A 23,567-nucleotide genomic window follows, 5' to 3' on the forward strand; every position below is an offset into this window, starting at 1 on the left:
GAGTTACTTGTGTTTCATTTAATTAGTGTACAGCTGCGTGTTGTTAATTGTACTATTATTTTCGGTTTTAAACACTGTCATCGGAGACAGGTGCATGCGTCACTACCTTTTCTTCGTTTTACCTGTCGGTGCCATTGCACGAGAAAGTCAAGGTCAGCGGCAGACTAATATAAAAAACAATTTACTGGCGCAGCTCCAACTAGAACGGTGAATATTTTCTTCAACAACAGAAAACTCTTTTTACAGAGTCATTTTATAGATTTCTTAAAATTTATATGCTTAATTTTAATGACATGTTAGATTTATGTGCATTTTTTAAAACGAGATTTGTTTTTTTTTTTGTTTGATGCAATATATTATGATATGCAATATTAAATAATTAAACTTTGCATCAAAATTTAAAAGATAAAATTTATCCAAATTTGAGCAAGCAGAGTACGTGAAAAATAGTTTATTTTCGAATTGATGTCTTAATGCTTTAATTCGATTTACAGTTAATGAAGGAATTTTCACTTAAAATTAAGATCATCAAGAATTTATTATGTCACTTTGTATACATCCTGTTGAGTGTTTATAGCGCACCTCGCTGCAAGCGAGATCTCTTTTATTCGTTAAGATTATGTCAACTTGGATGAATGAACATCAGTAGACAGATATTGATTATTCCTACTAAAATATTGTGTATAGTTACGTTAAAATATTGTTGTCGCAATGGAGAGTATGCATTTTTTCATGTAACAAATAAAAACAACCTTTCAAAATTTTATAGTAAGCATGCATTACAATATAAATATAACAGATAGTAAATAAATAATAAAAAATTTTAAGGAAATATATGGGCATATTTTTTTCTGTTTTTATAACAACTATATTATTCTATTTTTACGATCTTTCAAGTAATAAATTTTCAGTGAAGGAGCTATAATTTTGTATTTTTCTTAAGATATAATTACTTTAGAGTTCGGCATCCTCTTAATTTCTTTATCACAACAAATCTGTGTTTTCTCGTCAATTTTATTTTTCATTCTTTTAGGTGACTGTATCTGTCGAGTGCATCGTAGTTACCACGCTCGCCGCTAGATGGCGACGCCGTCGCGAATCTGCCATTTCGCGCAGCTCGCGACGCACATCAGTCGTTGGTCGGATGGCGCGTATCTGTTGAGCGCGGCCGCCTACGTAGTTACCACGCACGCCGCTAGATGGCGACGCCGTCGCGAATCTGCCATTTCGCGCAGCTCGCGACGCACATCAGTCGTTGGTCGGATGGCGCTGAGTGTGTATGTGCGTGCGGCTGTGTCGGAAGTGTCGGGACTCGAAGTGGACGAAAGCATTGCGGAAAGCGTGATCCCGCTCCGCGGGGTAACAGCGGACGTTTCCGCGTCGTGGTTGCACGGCGCGAATCGCGAAAACGCGTGAAAGTGTCGATCGCATCGCGTCGTCCTCGCGCGCGTTAACAGCGATGTCGACCACCGGCGAACGGCGCTTGGCGTCCCTGTGAGAGTGTGCATTCGTCCTATGTACAGCCTCGTCGCGAACCCAAAGAGGACCGGCGACGACGGGAGTCATGTCGCGGCGCATCCCCCTACGGACGAGACGAACGTCGACGACGTCGACAGCGATGATTCTACGTCGTCCGGCCAGCTAGGGCACGTTCCCGCCAAGTAAGTAAGTGCCGAATCCAAAACATTTTGTGTTGTCCTTTTTGTGTTTTGTATTTAGATTTATCAAGGGTGTCAATCTTTTTCGCGACACCGTTTAACACGCGATATTTTCGATACCAATGCTAAAAACTATAGATGCGGAAGTGTCTCGCGCAATTCTATTTTTGTTCAATTTTGATACGTTATTATTAATAACGACGAACTTCGTGATATAGGCGACAAGCGTCGTGAATTGGCATGCGCGTTCTAATTTTGTCTCGATGAAAGCGAAAACGTTTCGCGTCTCGCATCTCACGATTCAAATGCGTTGTTCACGTCGAGCTATCGTGTGTGTGTATATTTTTTGTCCGCATTTCCGTATATTTTCATAAGAGTAGCACGCGAGAGTAACCGAAGTTGCGCCGATGCGCGTCACTCGTACGTACGGTCGTCACCTCTTCCGTTCCTTGTTTTCTGCCCCCTATTCTTTACAACATATTAAAAGTTTGTTTAAATATATTTCTTCATAGATCTATTCTTCATCTATTCTTAACAAATATACATAATATATAAAAGTTCTAAAGAAATTCAAAAGAATCGGCATAAAAAATATTTCTTGCCTCGTCTTTTTCCTTAATATCACGAGAAGTTATATATAAATGCATAATATACATATATATATAAATTTAATTTAATTTTAAATATATCACTACACGACAGATTTCATTGCTTTTATTTCGATACGTGTAAATATACATTAGAGGAATTTATATTTTTTTCAAAGACGAATGGAAATTTCGATAACATTAGAAAACAAGGGATTAAATAATAATAAAAAAATGCATCTTTTTTGCACGCATGATGCATCGTGAAAACAGAGTTAGTGTATGTACGCGCGGCGTTTTCGCCTTATACAGATGAAGAGCATGGACGATCGATATAGTTTGCGTGCTTTTTGACGATCTCGACGCAAAATCTCGGTTAACAAAATGTTATCGAGAAGGTCAAGGATTACCGCGTGATCATGTTTTTTTTTTAACTGAAAAGGACGAGACTAGTGTTATCTTTTGCAGCGTTTTCGATCCATGCGATTCCAATTTATTCCAACGCAGCAAAAACCAAACTCCACGAAATTATTCAATATATTTCAATTGAAAATCACGGTTGCCTTTCAACTCGAAATTCTAAAGTTAGAATTTGAATGTAAATATAAAATTAGAAGTCAAAAATACTTTACGTGTTAATAAAAATTGATTCTTATTATACTCACTATTTCTGATTATGCAAATCAAAAACACTATTGCAGTTAAAAACAAGATTCGATAAAATTTGGAGGGATAAGGCGCTGACTAACAATAAGTTATTTACAAAATTTTGATAATATTATTTAATGTAATATAGTACTCTTTTCAGCTTATAAAAACTTACAAATTTAACATAATTTTCTTATTTTTTTATTTCTCTATCTATAGTATTATTTTTAATTGTAATTATCTTGTTGGCCGGAAACTTTTATTAAATCTTTTTTTTTACAAGAAAGCTAATTACATGCTTTTCTTTTAAACGGTATTTATTATTAAAAAATGATGCTGCGATCTCGCGCATTCTATAAACATAAAAGTACACGGGTACAAAGGATAAACACGCGTAAATTATCGAGTGCAACATCTATTCGAGGCAGACGCATCGATTCTGCGCAATACTATTCGCAGCGTTACGCGTGCATTATGAAGGCATTGCCGTGCAGGTTCAACGATTCGCAAATGAAAGCTTTGTGCGTTTAGAATTTTGTTACGCACACAATGAGTGCCGTATATGGCCGTCAGGTGTGACCGGCGCGATGGCAAAGGTCAGTGACCGTTGAACTGTGATCGTACATATGACGTCATTGATTGTGAGTTCTATCGCGAAATCTATTTTTCTTTTGACACCGGACGTCACGGATTCAACGAAGCACGGGATGAGAATTTGTAGACTTTTTTTCTGATAAAGATATTTCACATTGGAAATAACAAGATTTTCGCGAATTAAGCTTTTAAAAGATATAAGAAAAATAAAACTTTGTTTTTTGATTTATTATTGTCAACTTTATCTTAATAAATTTTAATTGAGACTTACTCGCTAAAGATGTTTAATATGGAAAAATAAAAAACTAAGTTATGATTTCTCGATATTTTCATAAAAAATATTGAGGAGTAAATTGTCAATTTTAAAATTGCGATAATAATAATAATTAATAAGAATTGATGGATATTTTTTAAATATACTAATATGAGGATGTTTAGAAAATCGTGGTACGTCAATTGTACTATAATTTGCTGGATATAGTTTACGTACATTTGTTAATATTTTATTCAATTATTTAGTTATTAAACTTATTTATTCGGAGAAAATCTTTATTAGAATAATTTAACGGTATATTATTGTGTACTACTGCATTATTAACCCGAGTATTTTGGACTAGTAAATTTTTGGTTTGCGAGAAAATGATTTTTCATGTATGTGTGTAATTTTGCCAATTTATCTCGCGCCTGGTTCGTTCTCCAGATCGTAGAGGAGTTTCTCATTGAATCTCACGTTTGCTATACAAATTATATATAAAGAATCGGTCGGCTAACAATAGCGAGTTTTACATTTTATCTCTCGATGGATCGTGACTGTTTGACAATTAATAGAAAAGGTTATCAATTCTCCTATTCGACAGTATAAATTGCGCGAATGCGGAGATAATATTTTTATATTTAAAAACAGAAGAATATATGAAATGAAGAATAAAAATTTATTTTCTCAGGCAAAGCTTGTAAAGATTTAAAATGATGGATGATTTATAATATAAATGGATGATTTACTTTATTTTTGAAATAAATTTGGTCACAGGTTGAAATATGTAAGATAATGTGCAAAAACAATGTATAAATCCTTAGTATCCCCATAAACAGTTTTTATTTTAAAAAAGCATAAATTGTTTTTAACTTCTGTTACGCAATTTTATTTTTACATATTATTAACATTAATTAGTTCTACTTCCATCAAGCGATAAATCTCTTCTCGGTTTTAGCGCGAATGGCATATTGATTTTACACGAGTTTTTTCGTGTTTTACAAAACAACTGAATGTGTGTATTTATCCCAAAATATCTTGGGGCGACCGATATGCGATATTTTCATCGTGAGCATATTTCAGTTTAGATCGCGGATTCACAAATAGCATAAACGCTCGATGTTCTCCACATGTGAAATTGCACGTTGCTGCATTTAGCGGGAGAGCATCTTCCGGCAGTTAAATAAATCGTACATGCACTCTCTCGTGAAGAGGAAAAATCCGCGATTCGCAACGAATTGTCGTAACAGTATGAGACGATAAAACAAAACCGGGATATAATATGGACATTAGACTTGTATTGTTAGTTTAAATCTTTAAAATTAATGTGGCTCTTATTGCCCTTTTATTTTATTTATTTTAAAATTAATATTCAGGAGATTGGAATCCGCTATAATTTTTTAATCCAAATAAAGCTGAATGAATATCTATGTACAGCATTTAAGCGCTTTATGTATTAATCCTAGTAAAAATTTTGCATCTCCAGTAGAAAAATCAATAACTATATATAATATTTTAGCTGTCTAAAACATTTCCACTCACTGTGCAGTTGTGTACTTTTTTCTCTCCTCAGATATCAATAAATTTTGTAACTCAAAATTATATTATTGCAATTTACATCCAATTGCTATCAAGATAAGTAACATTACAAATTTTGATTTTGATTTAGTTTCAAGAAGATTTTACTTTGATACAACTTTAATTTGAAGCATATGCTATTACAAATCAAAGCCTGATCAAAGAAATCTACTTAAAATTGTTTAAACACTCTGTTGATGAAAGAGAGCCTATATATTGCCGAAGATTAATGATTAGCTATTCAAGAAGAAAATTATAACTGTGACTGGATATTTCATTTAGCGAATGTTATTAGTTCGCTCCAGATACATCATTTATCGAAAATGTGTATATATGTGCAATTTCCTTGGGCTGTATTCATCGCGGAATCTGCATATGCCATTCACGATTACCGGTTTATCGATTTCCCGTGTGTAAAGCTATCTGACGTATTTCTCATTAAAGTATCATTCATGCTGAGGGTTAATGGAGTTTCTAGATGAAAATCGTGGTCGCATATATATATCGTATTTTGCAGATATTATTTATGTATGTGTTTTCAAAACGTATATTTTTATATATACAATATTTTGATAGGTTGATAGTTATATATTATTAAATCATTATGGAAAGATAACATAAAAGTTGAAAGATAAAAAGAGAAGATAAAATAGAACTTGTGTAAAGTTCTTATAAAAAATAATAATCATTGTTTATTCGCAAAAATTTTATTAATTAATATACTTTGTTAAAACAAAGTTTTAAGTTTTACAAAAAACTTGAGTCTTGTCTGTCGAATTTTCATTTAACTTCAGGTAGAGATAATTGTGCAATCCGCGTTCCATCACGAAATTACTATCTGAAAATAAAGTTCTAAAGCTTATCACAAGTTGAACGTGAGTAAAGTAAATAGAGGCGCTATACTTGCTTGCGATTAATATAATTTTTGATACTTCAATTTGATTTGCGCGCGCGTTTGCCACCTTAACACGCGTTTGCTACCTTATAACACGCGTGTTATCTCATAGAATATATGTGTTTGCAATAGTACTGCAGATTCGAAATGCAAAGAATTGATTGACGCGATCGAAGTCGCGCGAATCGCGGATAACTTGCATATTCGCAATTTCCTCCGACTGTCTTCGGTCGTCGGGCAGACCGTTTGTCTCATTCACAACGATTCCCGGCATCTATCCGTGTAGAAGGCCGACTATCACGCAGCTCCGTTCTATCGATCCGCAGCAGCCGGGCACCCTGTGCATCTTCCCCTCCTCCCGACACATACACATACATATATCATTCCTCTCTTTCTCTCGCGCTCTTTATCCCCTCGTTCGTCTCTCCACTTCTACATTCGCGTTACACCCACGCTTCTCTTTCCCTCAATGCACCCTCATCCTCCATAGTTTCCGCGTAACTGGGCGACGAACGAGGAGGCGAGTTCCTCAACCTCCGTTTTCCATCGTCTATCAGAAAGTGCAAGCAGCAATGAGATATATCCCGTTATAGCATTCGCCATCTGCTCGGTCGCGATAGACATTTCGATATTGTTCGCGACATTCAAGTGAGTCAAGATTGGATCGCTAGTTCCCACAAAATTGAAATGTGAAATTATATCTCATATTAGATTAGAATAAATATATGCGAGATATATTTTCGCGCGAAATATTTTGGACAACTGTAAAGATAGCAGCCTGCTACTATAATAGAAAAATTTGCTAAAAATTTAAAAAATTGTGCAAATTACAATCCATTCTTTTTACATGAAATTTGTTATTGAACATGATTGATTAAAATTTGGAATTATTTTTACAAGCTTTTTTTGATATATACATCTTACATAAAGCTTGCGTTAGAAACAGACGGAGCAACGAAAATTCGATTCGCGCTCCTTATTGTTCGTTGCAACGAGAAATGAACGGAAAGTATATTAATTCGTCGCAGCTGCGTCCTTTCTCCGCTCGCTGCTGTCGCGCTTCTCCTTGATAAATTTCTCGGAAACGTCGCAATTGCATTGCGCTCGTAATATAATTCGCGACTATCGAGAAACTCCGTCGTGTGGCAGCTTGCGAATTCTCTCGACTCTTATTCCGATCTCTCTTGCGAGACTGCAAAGAGCAACACGAGAAGAATTCTGTGGGAAAAGTGTCATCCGTCGCATTTTTAATGCAATTTTTGTCGGCAGGAGAAAACTCGGTTTTATTTATGACTCACTTATCAGTATAAAAAAGATCGTTCCGTTTGTAATAAACACGCGCACGCACACTGATATGAACAGAAAATATATGTATATATAACTTGCATTTAGCACAAGATTAATTTATAATGATATAAAATAATATTCATTATATTAATATTCTATATCAATGCATGTATTAATATACTATATCAATACATATTTTTTAAATTATAATTTAATTATTACATTGAATGTATAATATCGTATGTAATATATTTTTATTAAAGTTAATTATAATTTGATCGTTATTATATGAAGAGAGACTCTCTTTAAATAACTTTCTGCGTTCGCCTTTGTTTCGAAATTGCGTTATCAACTTTTCCCCAAAATAAACTTCTAAAGTTTATAGATTCTTCAAATAATTGAAAATATAAGAGCACTTTAACATTTTATTTAAAAGAATTTCTATTTGGTTCTTTTCTTTTGATTATATTTAGCATTCTATGTAGAATACTATGTGGCTTTTTTCTTCCCTCTTTTCCCCCTGTTGACAAAGAGATAATTAGAAAATCTAAAATATATAAGATATAAAAGAATATTTTTTTTTACAAGAATTATTATGAGGTTTTTTTTTATTATGCTTACATTTAATGACTTTAAAAATATAAGATCATATTTTTTGACATTTAATAAAATTTCAACCAAGTTTTTTACGCGATTCGTTTTTAACCCTTTTAAACAACTCAGACGCTATTACGCTTGGGCTGACATTCTTGATATTTTCGTAGTCTCCAGATCCTAAAATGCAGTAGGTCGCCCTTTTATTTATAGGAACCGACAGTGTCAACGGCCCAGACAGCTTGCTTGCCGAGCTTGCCTCTAAGTTTGTATGAAAAGAGATCCACGATTATTCATCAAAGTAACGAGACGAAAATCTTTTTTAGCGCGAAACTTTCAGTTTTACTCAGCAAGAATTTTATTGAGAGATACCGGATCTCCGCCGACTTTCATTTAAACACAAATCGCGAAAATTTACATTTCCAATTTCAGCTTTAACTGCAATTTCCATTTCATTAAAACACACGACAGTTTTTTTTTAAATAATTTATAATTCACGCGCGTTCTATGATAAAAATAATAGAATACAGAATTTTATTTTTTTCAGGTTTATTCTCTTTTATATTCGCGCACAAAAAGTCTCACATTTCTTTAGATTTCTAGATTCAAATGATTTTATAATATCCAATGGGGTGTATGCGTTTCACGGCATCCTGTATAATATATCTCTGGATTGGCCGCCTACGAGCGCGCGTCACAGATTTCGTAACGATGCAACTTTTGACCGATGACGATGCCAAGTTAGATAACCGAAGTTGCATAGCGCGAAAAGTCATTCTGGCTTGCCAGAATGCCATCAGGAAGCCTCGCGAACGAGTGGCGATTAGTTGTTAATCGGTCCCGTCGACACGACGATCGTTTTCTCGCTAAACGATCGGCGCGAGTATCATGGGCGACGTGTGTTCCATCTTGCGTGTGATAGAAGGATGGATGCAGAATGACGTGGATTCGAGAACTATCCGGCGGAGTTATTCGAGAAGCGAAACTGTCAATCGCAAAATCGAACCTGTCGATCGATCCTGTGAGATCTTTCTCGCCGATGAGCCGGTCCTTCGCGATCTTCTGCGCGGCATATCCACCGAGCACAATCTCTTTGAGGTCGCGTGCACGATCAATCGGCTAGTCTTTTTTTACGTCATCGTAAGATGGATCAATCTCGAACTATGGATTCTCGTAGACGGCAGCTCATAATAAGTTTGTGAAATCACGCAAATGATTTTGGAAAAATGCGGAGTGCTGTCCGTCGTTGGATCGTTAGAAAAATGTTATCGAATAGCTTCGAATAAATAGAAGAATCCGTAGAAAAAAAAAAAAAATGAAAACAGTCTACTGTCTTAAATAGTTGATTTAGAATTATTGAATAATTGTGAGTGTATTTTAATCGGACCACATAAATGAGATTTAATGAACGCATTCATTAAAAGGACTGTGCTATTATCTCGAAAATAAATTTGCCATTGCGATATATGAGTTTTTGCATCTTGTTATTGTATTCATCGGTATTTTTTTGCATAATTGAAAGTAACTCTGAATCACATGGATTATTGTTGCCGAGAAATAAATAATGGTTTGGAGATTTTAATGGTAATATCTTTTTTCCTTTATTTATAGAACGCTTTTTAGATTTTACGCGACACTTGTCTTTTGAGAAACATATTTTTGCAATATATTTTAATGTTTTTAAATGAAAGATTTATCTCGTTATTTACATAGGAAAAACACATTAAAGTATGCATCTGTTTTTACAAGTTATAAATATAGAGCAAATACAGTAGAAAAAAAAAGTTAGCGGAACAAAAAGATAAAAAATTTAATAAAAAAACTAATTTCAAAAGAATACAGGTTAAAAGAGAGAGAATGCAATATCATAGCAATGAAGAAACTTTCTGAATTTAGGGTGAAAACTTATAAAAACTTTATATGTAGCAGTTGACAGAAAAGGGAAAAAATATATAACATATATTAATATTAGAAAAAATATAATAGAAAATGTGTGTGATATTTCTAATAAAATTAATATTTTTAAGAATGAAGCTACGTTAATAATTGTATTATGGTCTCATGATCTGATCGCATGTATTATGTAAGAGTAACACTATAAATAATTTGGTACAACGTAGTTCACGTTGAACGTACGCGTGCATCTGAATTTCTTCGGCATTTAAATATATTTTTATCTGTTATGACGGACACGTGTTTATGCGAAATAAATTCGCCTTAAATTTGCGTGAAAAGAAAACCATGCGATTCTCGGATTAATGACGCGATCTTATTTTCGTACAGCTGACTGACAATTTTGCACAGGCGTTTCTCGATAAATTTTCGTGTTACTTCGCAGATTCTCGGATCGATGAGTCCTGTTCGCAATGAAACGAGAAAAGCAGATACTTTCTAGCAATTTGCAGATATTTTTTAACTATGATCAAGAAATCTAATAGATTTATAAATAACAAGATTTTTTTAATACAAAATTGTTAGCAAGAGAATCTTCTGTTTAAAACGAAATTTTGAGTACATGTAGAAACGCGGCGTGATAAAAAAAAAAAAATGCAAATGTGAAAATCGCTAATTTGCCTTTGACATTCGTTGCCTGTAAACAAGTTTCTCCCACACACTAGATCAATATCCTACAGTTTGAGAACAATACCTGATGCTGTTTTACGAAAACTTGTTCCGGAAATATTGACCGACCGTTTGCGCACCGTTATGTAATATAATAGAACTCCTATTCATGGGTATAACAACAGGAAATACGGACAATGTCGGATGTAATATTACCTATAAAACATGATATTGTAATATCATGTCTACCTTTTCATAGTTTCATACAATATATATATATATATATATATATATATATATATATACATTTGATATCACGTCGTTTATAGATTATATCTAGAATTCCAAGCGAAATAATGAATCTACGGTGATGCGCAGTACGCATAATTACGCAAACTTAGCACAAACGCAGAAGTATAAATTTATATAATGTGAAATACGATAGTGTCGTACTCGATAACTAATGAACGTCATCTTCATATTATGTTACACGGTTTAATTACAGTATCATAATATCCGTCCGAAATTATACGTCAAAATCATGAGATGCGGGCATCCGCGGTCGTTTGCAAGTTGAGTTTCGCAGAAGCGTGGAATTAACGCGTGTCGTTTATCTTCCATTGTACCGTCATCGCGCACAAAGTTCACAGACCGTACGCGTTTTAAGCCCAAGTCGACTATGATGACGATGACTTACGCTTCAGATCCTCGTATGGGATCGTCGTGTGAGATCTACGGGATGACTCAGCGCCCAGTATGCGAAGGGGCTACATGCAAAGCTTTGTCCGCACGATGGAAAAACGCATGCGGTGCTTCTGTCGTGCGTTTTGCCTCGCTTTAAAGCGACGATGTGTGACGCGTGTTATGGCCGGTTTAACTCACCGACGGCGCTTCATTAGAGCGAATAATTCCTCCCCTACGCTCGTTTGAAAGATGCAACGGTGTCCCAGTCGAGTTTTTTAAAACTACACTCTCGTGTTTTCTATTGCAAAAGCATCTCCGTCAGTTTTTCCACTGAAATGTTGGATATACTTTACTTTTATTTATTTAATTTCAAAATTGGCAAAGAACTTTATTGTCCGCTGCATTAATTTTTGTAACTTTTTGTCTAGCTGTACTGTACTTTAAATTGTTCGTATACATTAGATCTTTCGTTCTTTATTTGCTTTGCGAATTATCTTGTAAATGACGTATGTCACCGTCGAGTGTTACCTTACGTGAAAACAATTTGTATGAAGTCTAATTCCAGAGTCTAACAGCATCCCGGAGTGTCTCGCTGGGAGATGGCTTATTTCTAGAACCTGTCACGTCGCGAGTCTTGTAACTTACGCGATTTAATTTTAAACTCATCCTTGATGTGTCATTTATTATATTACTGTGACATATGTAGGTATTCCTCGAGTTTATTAAATACGAAATCGACTTCCCGACATCGTATATCTCGAAAGTAACATTGTAATCCTAATTTAATAGAATTTGATGATAATCTGATAATTTAATAATGTAGTTATGTGATATCTATATGAAATCTTATTATAATATCATACTCTTTTAATAAACTAAATTTTCAATATAAAAAATGATAGTATTTCATTCGTATTTTAAAATTGGGTGATAGTTGTTTTTTTCAAGATGCTATATTTTTTAATGACTTTGACTACAAACGAAATTATTACTATAAACAACCATAAACATACTATTGTACAAACTACAAAACAGCATTTTTTTAAACTATCATTTTTTGTATTTATAAAACTTTATTTATTAAAAATACGATAAGTATATAGGTAGGTTTATATGTATGTAGAGTTATTATATATATGGATATCTGTAATTAAATATCATAAATTAGAAGTTCTTTGCATCTTAACAATGAAATATTAATCTGATTATGGAAACAATTTATCCAATTACTCTTTTATTTATAAATTAAAATTAATAATAGCGAGAATGATATAAATTTTTTAATCGGAAATGAAATTGCGTCGATATCGGCAACATTATAGGAACGATTGTGTCGGTGACGTGCCGTACCTCGCGTGACCATATCTCCTCCGACTTTTGGACAATTTACAGCTGCCGAGAGAGAGTTTCCCGAGTTGAAGGTTCAAGGATACTGCGGGGAAGCCTCGTGTTGGGGCGCGCCGTAAAAAAATCTCGTAACATTAGATCGAACGTGAAAAAAAGCTGAGAATTATCGGGTCGACACTGACGTAATTTTCACTTCGGTGACACGCAGTATCGAGATAAATGGCGGATCGCGAAGGGATACTGGCTCGGATTTTAGTTCCGTTTTCTTCTCGTCAACTCGTAAAACACATCGACTCTTTTATAGATATAACAAGTGAAACAATGCGAAAGCGAATTATCAGAACCGTGGAATGATATTTTAATTCTCGAATTGTGATCTCATTTTAAAGTCATACTCGTCCGTCCGACTTTGTCTTTCGCTTTATTCGCGACTTTTCTCCGTTCTTTCTTCCTCTTGAAGTTTCTTACTTCGCTATCCTAATATTTTGATAGATTACCTTTTATTTTTGCAACGTGTGTATTTTTAATGTGCATTAAGAAACGAACTTTTGCTTACGACAGTGCTTGAGATCAGAATTTTCCATAAATTATGACATTCTATTTTTTCACTTATAAGATCGTGTGAGAAACTGAAAATGACAGACACATTATACTCATTGCTATTATTTATTTGTGCGTATTTTCCTTCTACAAACACTTCACATTCATTCTTTTATGACATGTGTTTTTTATGCCTGAAGCATCTTTCTCGGAGTAAGATTGATTCAGTTCACGTCACGAAGCGCTTCTAGTTTTGATAAAATAGTGTCGATATGGATGCGTACTAATGAACTGTATCAATCAAGCATCTGACAAGATAGACTGCGTGCCTATTCTGGGCTTGGTACACATTTTCCTCTTCGTCCTGTCGCATTAGTGGAATAGGATAGCTATTATTTTCGAGAGAAGAGCTGAACAACATTGGTTCTGCTCTTAAAGTTGAATTTATTTTATATACCCGTATCCATATGAAAGAGTTAAAGCCTTTTATTAGGAACTAAGAGATGGAGGAACCGCGAAAGATTCTCACAATGAAATATTACTTAACTGTCACATTAACGTAATATTTATCATTTAGTCTATATATCCGATATTTTAAATAAAACATAAGTATAATAAATAAATTTATTTTTTAGCATTCTTGTATATATATTAAGTTAAACGTGCTAAGATTGCAATGTAATAGAATTTTCATTAATTAGAAGAGCTGGTGTCTCTACCGTTAGATTCAACTATCTCGAAGATGATTGTCTACGTTAAACTCGCGTTATCCATCGACCATCAGCTGTGCTTTATGAACGGCACATCCTGCATCGATGTACTCCGCAGTTCTCGAAAGTCACTCGACGTGTTCACGCTTCATATCGTTTCGTGGCTGCAAGCTTTAGTTATGAGGCAGATTTCGGTTGATCAGATTATTTCGTAGATTCACTTTTGCTGGCATTAATTGGTTCCTTCTAACATACACGGAATAGCAGTCTTTTATGTATGACCTGGAAATTTAGCGTCGAAATGCGATGCAATCTAAAAATATTTTATTTCAATTAAATTCTTTCTCTATATTGTTTAATGGTATGTGATTCAATCCCGCGATCATTATATTAATTTTGAAATATATGATTACTCGATTGTGTTACTCGTACATAAACTCATTACTACATGAAATATAATATTCCGAGCTCCCCGATTCGTATAATCTCTTACATATTTACTCTTGAACATCTTAAATTAAAAAAAAAAAAAATCATAGGCAGCAAACTGTCTGCCTTATCTTGAATTTATGGAAAAAGATTCGAGTTTAATTTCTTCAGGAAGATCATTAATTTACATTTTTTTTTTAATATTTACGGATCAAATATCATATACTTGTTAATAAAGAACGTAATAAAATAAAGATGTTTTTTAATCGTGCGCAAGTAGGACGTCAGATGCCTCATGCTTCTGCTCCAGCGAGCGGATGATAATTATCATAATGCGCTCGCACTACTTCCTGCTGCTACTCGCTCGGCGATACACGGTTGCGCAGCCTGCACAACTGCAGTCTCGTCCTTGTGCATCTCGGTCATGACGTAGCGCATAAAACTCGATCGAACATACGAACACCCACGTTCGAGCGAGAGAAGTTTTCGTCGATCGCTATCAGGAATTTTTACGAGTTATTTTAATCTCTTTCAGAGTTTGTGGCCTCTTTGAACAATTTACAATAAATTTTTTCATAATATAAATGTGTATGTCAAATGCATGTTAATAATTTTTATATTATAAACACAAACGATTAAAAATTCTTTTAATTTTTTCAATAATGGGAATTGTTTATTATATACAAAAGATTACTGTATAGAACTTACTATATAGAACGGCTTTTTAATTTATTAAATTTATGATTTCTTTATGTTAAAAATTCACGTGGTTTGTTAATTGAAATTGCGTATTTACGACGAACAACTAATTTGTTGTTAGCTAAAGCAATTTATGCACTCGACTGATGATGTTTTTGCTCAGATTAACAAAGAGGGATTTATATGTTTTGAATAGATGTGGCTAAAACGATGAGTGTTGGATTTATTTTGATCTGCGATTATTTTGATCTATACACTCAGAGAGTTCTTTATAAATTTATCGTGCCTTCCGTTCGTGCTTTTTTTCGAAATGTTTCTTTCCGGTAACTAAGAAAAATGTCATTGCAATCTCGATCTATAATAATCTGGTTGACTCAGAAATTTCTACGCAGTTTCGTCATCATTAAAAAATTACTCCCTAATGATAGCTCGCCTTTTGAAACGTTTTTAATATCGAGCTCTTATTTATCGAACCGAAATTTATCATGACGTTGAAAATTTTTGAATTTAAGTTGTTTAAATACTATGTATAATGATGCATTTTCTTTACGGATAACATAAGTATATTGCGCTGTAATATCCTTGAGAGCTCGGTTTACTCATGTCATCAACCTCAGGCTCGTTGATGGCATAATTAATGGCTTCTGTCATGTAAATTTACATTAAAGCAAGAAATAGTAGCGCTAGGTATGCGAAGCTCGGTACTTGTTATCGCAAATCTACCGCGGGACTTGGGACGTACGCGAGAAATGTATATATATAAATCAGATAAATTGCCAAGTACCAGTCATTATTACTACTTAATTTGTGTTACTGATACGAGGAGATAATCTTATACTTTTATAAAAAGCGTGAGAAGCGAAGCACAGCAAGTCTCGGAATAAACATATATATGCGCAAAGGAAATAATATTTAATATAAAAAAGATTAAGAGTATTCGTGATAAAATATTGTTTAATAGATTGAACACGCATTCAACATTCAACTGTAGAGAGAAGAAAATTGAAAAGAGAAACAGGATTTTAGTGAATCCCGGGTCTTTGAGAGAATCTGGAGATAGCTTCGCCGTGCAACGCACAATCTCGTATTCACGCTCCGTTTCCTATCCAAGTATGTTTAAAGCGTTAAGCGATTCCTTTGTACGTCGGTGTTTCGAGTTCTACCACGCCGGATTTAACGAGTCCCCGTAACTGAATTAATAGACCACTTTAATTAATCTATTAATAACTTAATTGATCGAAATAATTATTTTAATAATATATACAATGTCGAGCCTGGTATACATAACAGTTCATGTACCTGAGGCAGGCAAAGCAGTCGATTACCCTTCATCTCAATTTACCCGTGATTTTTCTGCCTTTCCTTTTTTTAGCCCCATCGGAGCCTTTTTCCAATCTCCTGAACCTCTTATCGATCCGCAATCCACCCATTTGGAAATATCTTGGGGATAGGTCAAACGCTTTGACAGATAGTATGCCGAGAGATTGAAAATAATAGCGTGACGTCGGATATCTGACGGATTCTACATCGTTGCGTCATAGATTCGCGGCTGCTTCCGATTTAGCACGGCCTGTATGATCTGGTTTGGTCACGTTATCCGCGGCGAAAAATTTTTGGTGGCATAATCCATTAGAGATAACGGGAGTGGCCATATATTTCAATCGATAACCTAGTTAAAATAATCGACTTATAAAGCACAGCGACTGTCTTTTTTTCTCTTTCTCTCGTAAAATTTCATTTTTTAAATATTAATCGCTTAAAAGCTTTTATAAAGACATTTCGAATTCACCGCGATATACGAGTGTCATATTAAAATTTTAAGAATTTGAAAAATATTCGAGAGATAGAAGCAAAATTAAAAGACTAACAAATTTTACAAAATATTCGTTTGAAATTCTTTTAATGGCATTTTTATTTTCTCATGTAATAATAACAAAATAAATTATACAAGATATATGAATCGCACAAAACAGTAGCAAAATGAGTTTGTGTAATTATATCTCTACATTATATAATTATATCTCTGTTTCTTTTATTGTATTGTTCTATAATTGAAATTATGCAAGAAATTTATTAATTTTCATGTAAATCTGAATGTTTTCTGTAACGTCCCTTTTTTTAATTTACAAACAGATTTTAAATAATGAACTACAGTCGAGATGATGACCAGAACGCTTTAGACATCAATTCATTGTGCATTGCAGAGCAATACTCATTCATTGTTAATCAATGAGCTCGGACGTAAAACAAGTTACCTCCAGCACGGATGGAATAATAAGTATTGAGAAATGGCGTTAGCAACAAAAAGTTACCGCGGGTGCGTCTTGTTTTATATTTTCATCCCACGGGCGCAACTTATTTTCATTCAAACGCCGTGGACGCGGTATATCAGCGTTTCAATGCATGTATGAAAGCTTGTGACCGACAGTGCCGCTATTATATAGCAAACAGGTGTTCGCTTATTCCGGTGACGTCCTTGTTGCATCCGTAAACTCGGTATGCTCGTATCGTCATGTCCGGATAGACAAGAGAGGTTTCATCACGTACTAATGTCCGCGCTCGTAAACGCGTTTTACGAGTATATATATATGTCGGTATACATTCCGACAACATAAACAATCTCTTACGCAAAATTATTAGTGATAAAACCGAAATTATTTTATTTATTCGGTGTATCTTCCTCTTAAATACAGATTTAGCAGTTAGCTCGTACCTAAAGTGGATAATAGATCATTATTGTTAAAATTATATCACGCGAGATGAGATATTGCGCGATACAGTCATACCCAGAATTATTTTAGGATACGCGGGGCTAAAATCGACACTTTCCGAAATATCGGGGACATAACATATCCAATTTGCGTCCACTCGTTTTATCTAGCCGACACGTGTTCGGAGGTCGAAGCAATCGGTGGCGACGAGGACGAGGGTTAAAGGTATCAACCGACATGGTACGCGGCACTGCGACACAGCGATAGTGCTGCGTCGCGGGGGTGGCAATGGCTATGACGATGATGTTGGCGGCGGTGGTGCGGCGAGGTGGCGGCGGCGACGGCGGCGGCGGCGTCAGAGCCACCGTCGCCCCGGCATCGCATCCTCTCGCCGGAGTCGGAGTCAGTCGGCTGCCAGGCGCGACGCGAGTCAGTAGTGCCCGTGTGTAAAAGCCTATCCGCCAGTCTTCTTCGCTACACTTCGGCCGCGCTCGGTCGATCCCGCTCTCTCGGGCTCCTCTTCTCTCCCTTTTCCCTCCTCTATCGTGTGCGCGCGATCGTTACTCTGAGAGAACGTCCGCGAGCGCCGTGGATCCGCGGCAAGTGAAAAGCCGATGAGAGTTCGTACGACGAGAGTTTCCGGATACGACACGGGATAGGACATTCGGCGTTCGACGCCTGTCATCGGCGGATACCAGCGCGCTGGTATTGCGACGACTCGATTCCCGAATAACGACCGCAACCCGAATTGGAATACTCGTTGACGTTTGAGCGGCGTGGGTAGAGAAACTGTGCGCTGCAGTGCCCTCTCAATGGGGATACAGATATCCCGTGAGATATTGGGAGAGTATTTCCCGTGAGAGATTTGAATGATACTTGTATAATAGCTTGAATAATGTATATCGCATCGAGGAATTGAAGAGCTCTGAAATTAATCAAGGAAGCATAATATTGTGCTTTCCGTTAACGAAATCTAGACTGAGATCAAGACGGCAGCGCGGTTGTTTTGCAAACGGAAACTTTGAATATCGGTTATACAATATGAAGCAGGATTTCGCGTTAAAATTAAGGAGGTTCTAGTTGATTAAAGCATATACAATATTCTATCCTAATAGTGTGAAAATATTAAGTTTAAGATAAAACAACGATACGAAGACAGAAAATCTATATAATTACAAGTTAAAGCAGGATAACTTGAATGAAGCGATCTCGAGATAAACAACAAGACATTTAAACTTTGAAATTGATCAAGGGGACCAATCTCTGATATTCAACAGGACAAATTAATTGTGCAGATAGCAGATCTAAGCAACAATCGCCAGCAGAATAGGATAGCGAGATTAAATAGTTTATTTTTGGAGCGCTTCTCTCTCTCGAGACAGAGCATGCTCTCTCGAATAGCAACACATATGCAGCACGAGACAAAAAATAAACACAAGTCGAGACAGGATAACTGACACGATATCGAAATAAGCGTTGGAATTAAATATTCTGCATTCGACCACACGCGAATTAAAAGGAATATTTATAAACTTGATATCCGGCACGAGACAACGCACATCCGCTGCGTGTTCCCGTAGAGTCCGCGTATCCAGCACAAGAAGAGACGAGTCTCAACTGCGACGAGCGCGATCAAGCCGGTCGTTGCACTTCGCCTGCTCATTCTGGTAAATCTCCTCCGGGGACGCCTCCTCGCAATATACCGTTACTATCACGATCGGACGAGGCCTCCGCCTCTTGTCTCGTGTTTTACTCGCACGACTGTTCCACATCAGACTTTCCGATTTAAACGAGAACGCTTCGAGTGTTTATTTTTTGTAAGACATCGCGAATCGGACTAAAAGGATTTTAGTTCGAGGTCGTATCAACAGATTACAATTAGTCCGCGTATAATCAAATCGACGACAAAACGAACTTCGGATAGGAAGAAGCGTGTGACTTCTCGATCATTCTCGAAAACATCCAGTAAATTTCAAGCTAGTGTAAAAAGTGTTGATCGTCGCGTGGAAAGAGGACAGTCGGGCGATACACGAGAAAATTTCAATCGCTGTTATGCGCGCGCTAACCGAAGCGATGAAGCATCGCGCGATCAGCTGACTAGTCGAGTTATTCGGCGGCCGTACCGCTGATAAGGACACTATCCGAGACAAGCACCCCGGGCGACACCCGCCGCCCGCTTGTTCTGTCATGACATTTGGCACGCCATTCCACACCGAGAAGTCGCAGTTAGCCAGCGAGAATTCCGCTCGGTATGTATTTGTATGCTCTCATTGACAATGATGTGTATTCGTGTCATTCGATCTGATTCCTGAAGCAAATCCCGATTTGACTTTGAAGCAAAAAAATTTTTAATCTATTCTCTCAATTAATTATATCGAACATTAATACATATTTTTTATCTAATTTTATTCTTTAATGTTGACTTATTATTTTATTATGGCACTGGTCTTTTTTTTTAATTGTAATTTTTATGCATTATATGTATAAACGCAAATATGATTAAAAATATAATGTGGTTCGATGCAAATTGTAAGAGTGATATAGTAGGGGTAGTTAATGTTATTTATTTTATATTTACTTAAGGATATTTTTAATTGACAAGAATAAAGTTGCACCGTTCGGATAATTATTGACGTTTTTATAACATTTTAAGGTCTCTCTTATATGGCGAAAAAAAAAACATTACATCGTAGTCAGCATTCATTTACTGAAAGAGATAAGCTGTTATCCATCTTTTGAGTTTTCTTAAAACTTTATTTTAGGATAATCGATGTACACAGAAATATCAGACTTTGAATAATTTAATATTATTTAATCTTGTGAAAAAGTTTATTTATACAATGTCATTAACTTACGTAAATAATTTACGTAAGTAATCATCTCTTTATTAAATGCTTTTTTTTATTGTTTGAGAATTTATATACTTCTGTTTTATTATTATATAAAATCTCTTATTAAATTGAATTTTTTATTGTCAGACAATTTTATTGACCATTAATTTCTTTAAAGATCTGAGAAAAGTGATCATAAAAGCACACTTTATATGTCGCGATTTTGTCCTTTGCGGGTAAAGGCATGACTAGCATCTCGATATTAAAACGATACATGTAGTCACGTGCGAATTCATACGGGAAGAAAAAGATCAGCTTTACCAAGCACGTATATATATGCTGCGAGCGGTGAGTAAGAAAAGAAGCTAACACACGAGGAGGAATGCGAATGAGAAAGGCACGCAATTCCCATGCGATGTTATTAACGCTCTTTGTTGACGCCTCGATATATAGCGCGACCGCGCTGTTATTTTTTCGCGGTTATACGTAAAACTTACCGCGATCTCCGAGGGAATGATAAGTTTATTCATAAAGAAAGGATCAGTCGGATAAGAGTTATAAATTTGCCAGTTCTCCCCGCGGCTCATATTTTTCCGTTTAACGTTTAAGCGATTTATTACTCGCGTGAAAACTGCATTACGTTAGGTAGATATTTAATTCTGATTCGTTTTTGCCGTGTAAGTGAAACAAATAACTTTACAGATATTGGAATACATTTTTATCGTGTTTAATACGTGTTTATAACGAAAGTTCAAAAAATATCTGAATAATTTAAATGTTAAAAAAATGACATAGATTAAATCTCGAGGAGAATTAGTTTATAAAATTCTGTAATGCGAGTTAATTTTTGTTAACTTATTTATTTAATGTAATACATTAATCAGATAGTACAATCAAAGATAATCAATCATATAATACGACCGCTGTAGGAATAATACGCAAACATTTTTCAGTAAAAGTATTATTGTAAGCGTTTTCGAATTTTTCTACGATGTCTTCACTTGAAGATTTATGAAATTAAATTATTTTTGCCGATAAATCCGCAACAATATTGTCGAATCGAAACTAATCGACGAACTAAAAAAAACCGACGATATCGCGATGATAGAAACGAGAAAATAAAATCACACAGTGGAATGGATTTTAATATAATTTTATTATTTATAGTGTAGCAACGCGATATATTTTATATATAAACTGTTTTAAAGATATTATGAACCGTAAAAATACATACGCATACACACTCACATTACAACATTAAAATATACAGATCCAAATATTTTTTGTCACAGAAAAAGATACAAAAATGCGTTTGAATGATAAATGCAGATGTACAGTTTAAGTACATCTTAGCTATGCGGAGAGATTCTCATCAGCATAAAGCTTTGAACAGGATATATCGATAAAATATGCGGTCAAGTTTCTCTAATGTTTAAAGGGATTCGAATTGCTAGATAGAAAGCTTTTCTGAATATACATATATTTAAATGTTTTGAAATTTTATTTAAGATTTATATTAATTTGTATTATATAATAATTTGTGTCACGAATCACTTGAAAAAGCTCAACAGTTAACAAAAACCTGTGTTTGTACGAAAGAATATCAAATAATTATTTCAATTGACATAAACACAAAGCATGATTAATAATATTTTTATAGTTTTGTATTGAAGCCTGTTTTCACACATATTTAATTATAAAAATCTTTTTGCTTATTCGAATATCTCGATATATCGCTGACAATGAGATAAAGCTCTTTCTTAGTTACTGATTGTGAATGAGCGAAACATACGGCAAGGAAAGTAGAATTTTTAAACATCGCGAATCCGTTGTCTTAGCATGAACGAAGAAAAAAGATCGTATATTCGTTACGCGTTGGACCCCGGTTATGGTCATTGCGCCAATTCAGTCCGACATCCGTCCACGTCATGCTCTCGCGTGTGGACAGGCACTTCGCTTCGCAGTTAAATACTCCCGTTACGATCACGTTTTCACGCCGCTTCACAGAGATAAAGGAGTTAGTCACATCATTCATGAATTGAGGGTTTTGCGGAAGGCGCTGTCCAACGACTTTTGAACCTTGACGGCGAAGGCAAAATTTACAGGCGGAACGCTTAAATTTAACAGAGTATTAATACTTTTATTTGCAATCGAAGTACGAAGGAGCTATATTATATATTTTTATTCATATTGAAAAGATCGATATTATACAATATATCGAACATGACAATTGTCGTGATGATAATTACGTTTCTGCAACATTTGATTAATGCAAATAATTTATATAAATATGTATGTGTAAAGTTATACAATTATATTCATGTTACAGAGACGAAAGTAAAATCGTAAATTTATTTTTGGCAAAATGCCAGGGAGGACGGTTGCATCATTTCGAACGATAAACCTTTCATAAATGTCTAACTCGCGAAAGTTTGCATTTTCATAAATTACAAAGTCGACGAGATTTGATTGACGCAGTACCGGGATTTCTGATTATAATCGCGTTGGATTCCGATATATATATACCTTCTTCGCGTGCTGTGCATTTAATAATATTTAATTATTTCTCCGCTAATTAACGCAGATTACATTGATTAATATATTAATATATTAAATCCTTTCCTAATTATTGAATCATAATTGTAAATTACATTATTTAACATTATTATAATAACAAAATGTATTATAAGGCACGATCAATTACAGTAATTTAATTTCATAAATATTTATTTAATGAATATTATGAAATTAATGAAGTGTTATTATTGTGTAAGATACAAAAGAGATAGAAAATGCACATAAAGAGAAAGATCGAAATAATAAAGGATCAGTACGCCTATATGAATCATAAATAGCCAGTGTATTGTTACCATTACACTGCGTTTACCGTTGCTGCCAAGTTTCCCATTGTAGAGCGAAGCTTGTTATACATATATCGCGTTTGCACGCAAAGTTAAAGG

The 23,567-nt window shown here is 35.0% G+C and overlaps 1 protein-coding gene across 4 annotated transcripts in view; it reads left to right on the forward strand.

The window, feature by feature from the left end:
- The first annotated feature begins 1,278 nt into the window (after positions 1–1,278).
- Positions 1,279–23,567, forward strand: part of LOC115244047 — a 55,916-nt gene continuing 33,627 nt past the window's right edge. For 2 of the 4 annotated variants that reach the window (XM_029821419.1, XM_029821420.1), the window contains exon 1: positions 1,279–1,661. In XM_029821419.1, the coding sequence (XP_029677279.1) occupies positions 1,516–1,661 (146 nt within the window). In that variant the 5' untranslated portion in view covers positions 1,279–1,515. Of the gene's footprint in view, positions 1,666–18,187; positions 20,026–23,567 lie in introns of those variants that run through there. The other 2 variants (XM_029821422.1, XM_029821421.1) reach the window with 2 other exon arrangements.

This window comes from Formica exsecta, unplaced genomic scaffold (assembly GCF_003651465.1).
Source record: "Formica exsecta isolate Colony F162 unplaced genomic scaffold, ASM365146v1 scaffold79, whole genome shotgun sequence".
NCBI classification, from domain to species: domain Eukaryota; kingdom Metazoa; phylum Arthropoda; class Insecta; order Hymenoptera; family Formicidae; genus Formica; species Formica exsecta.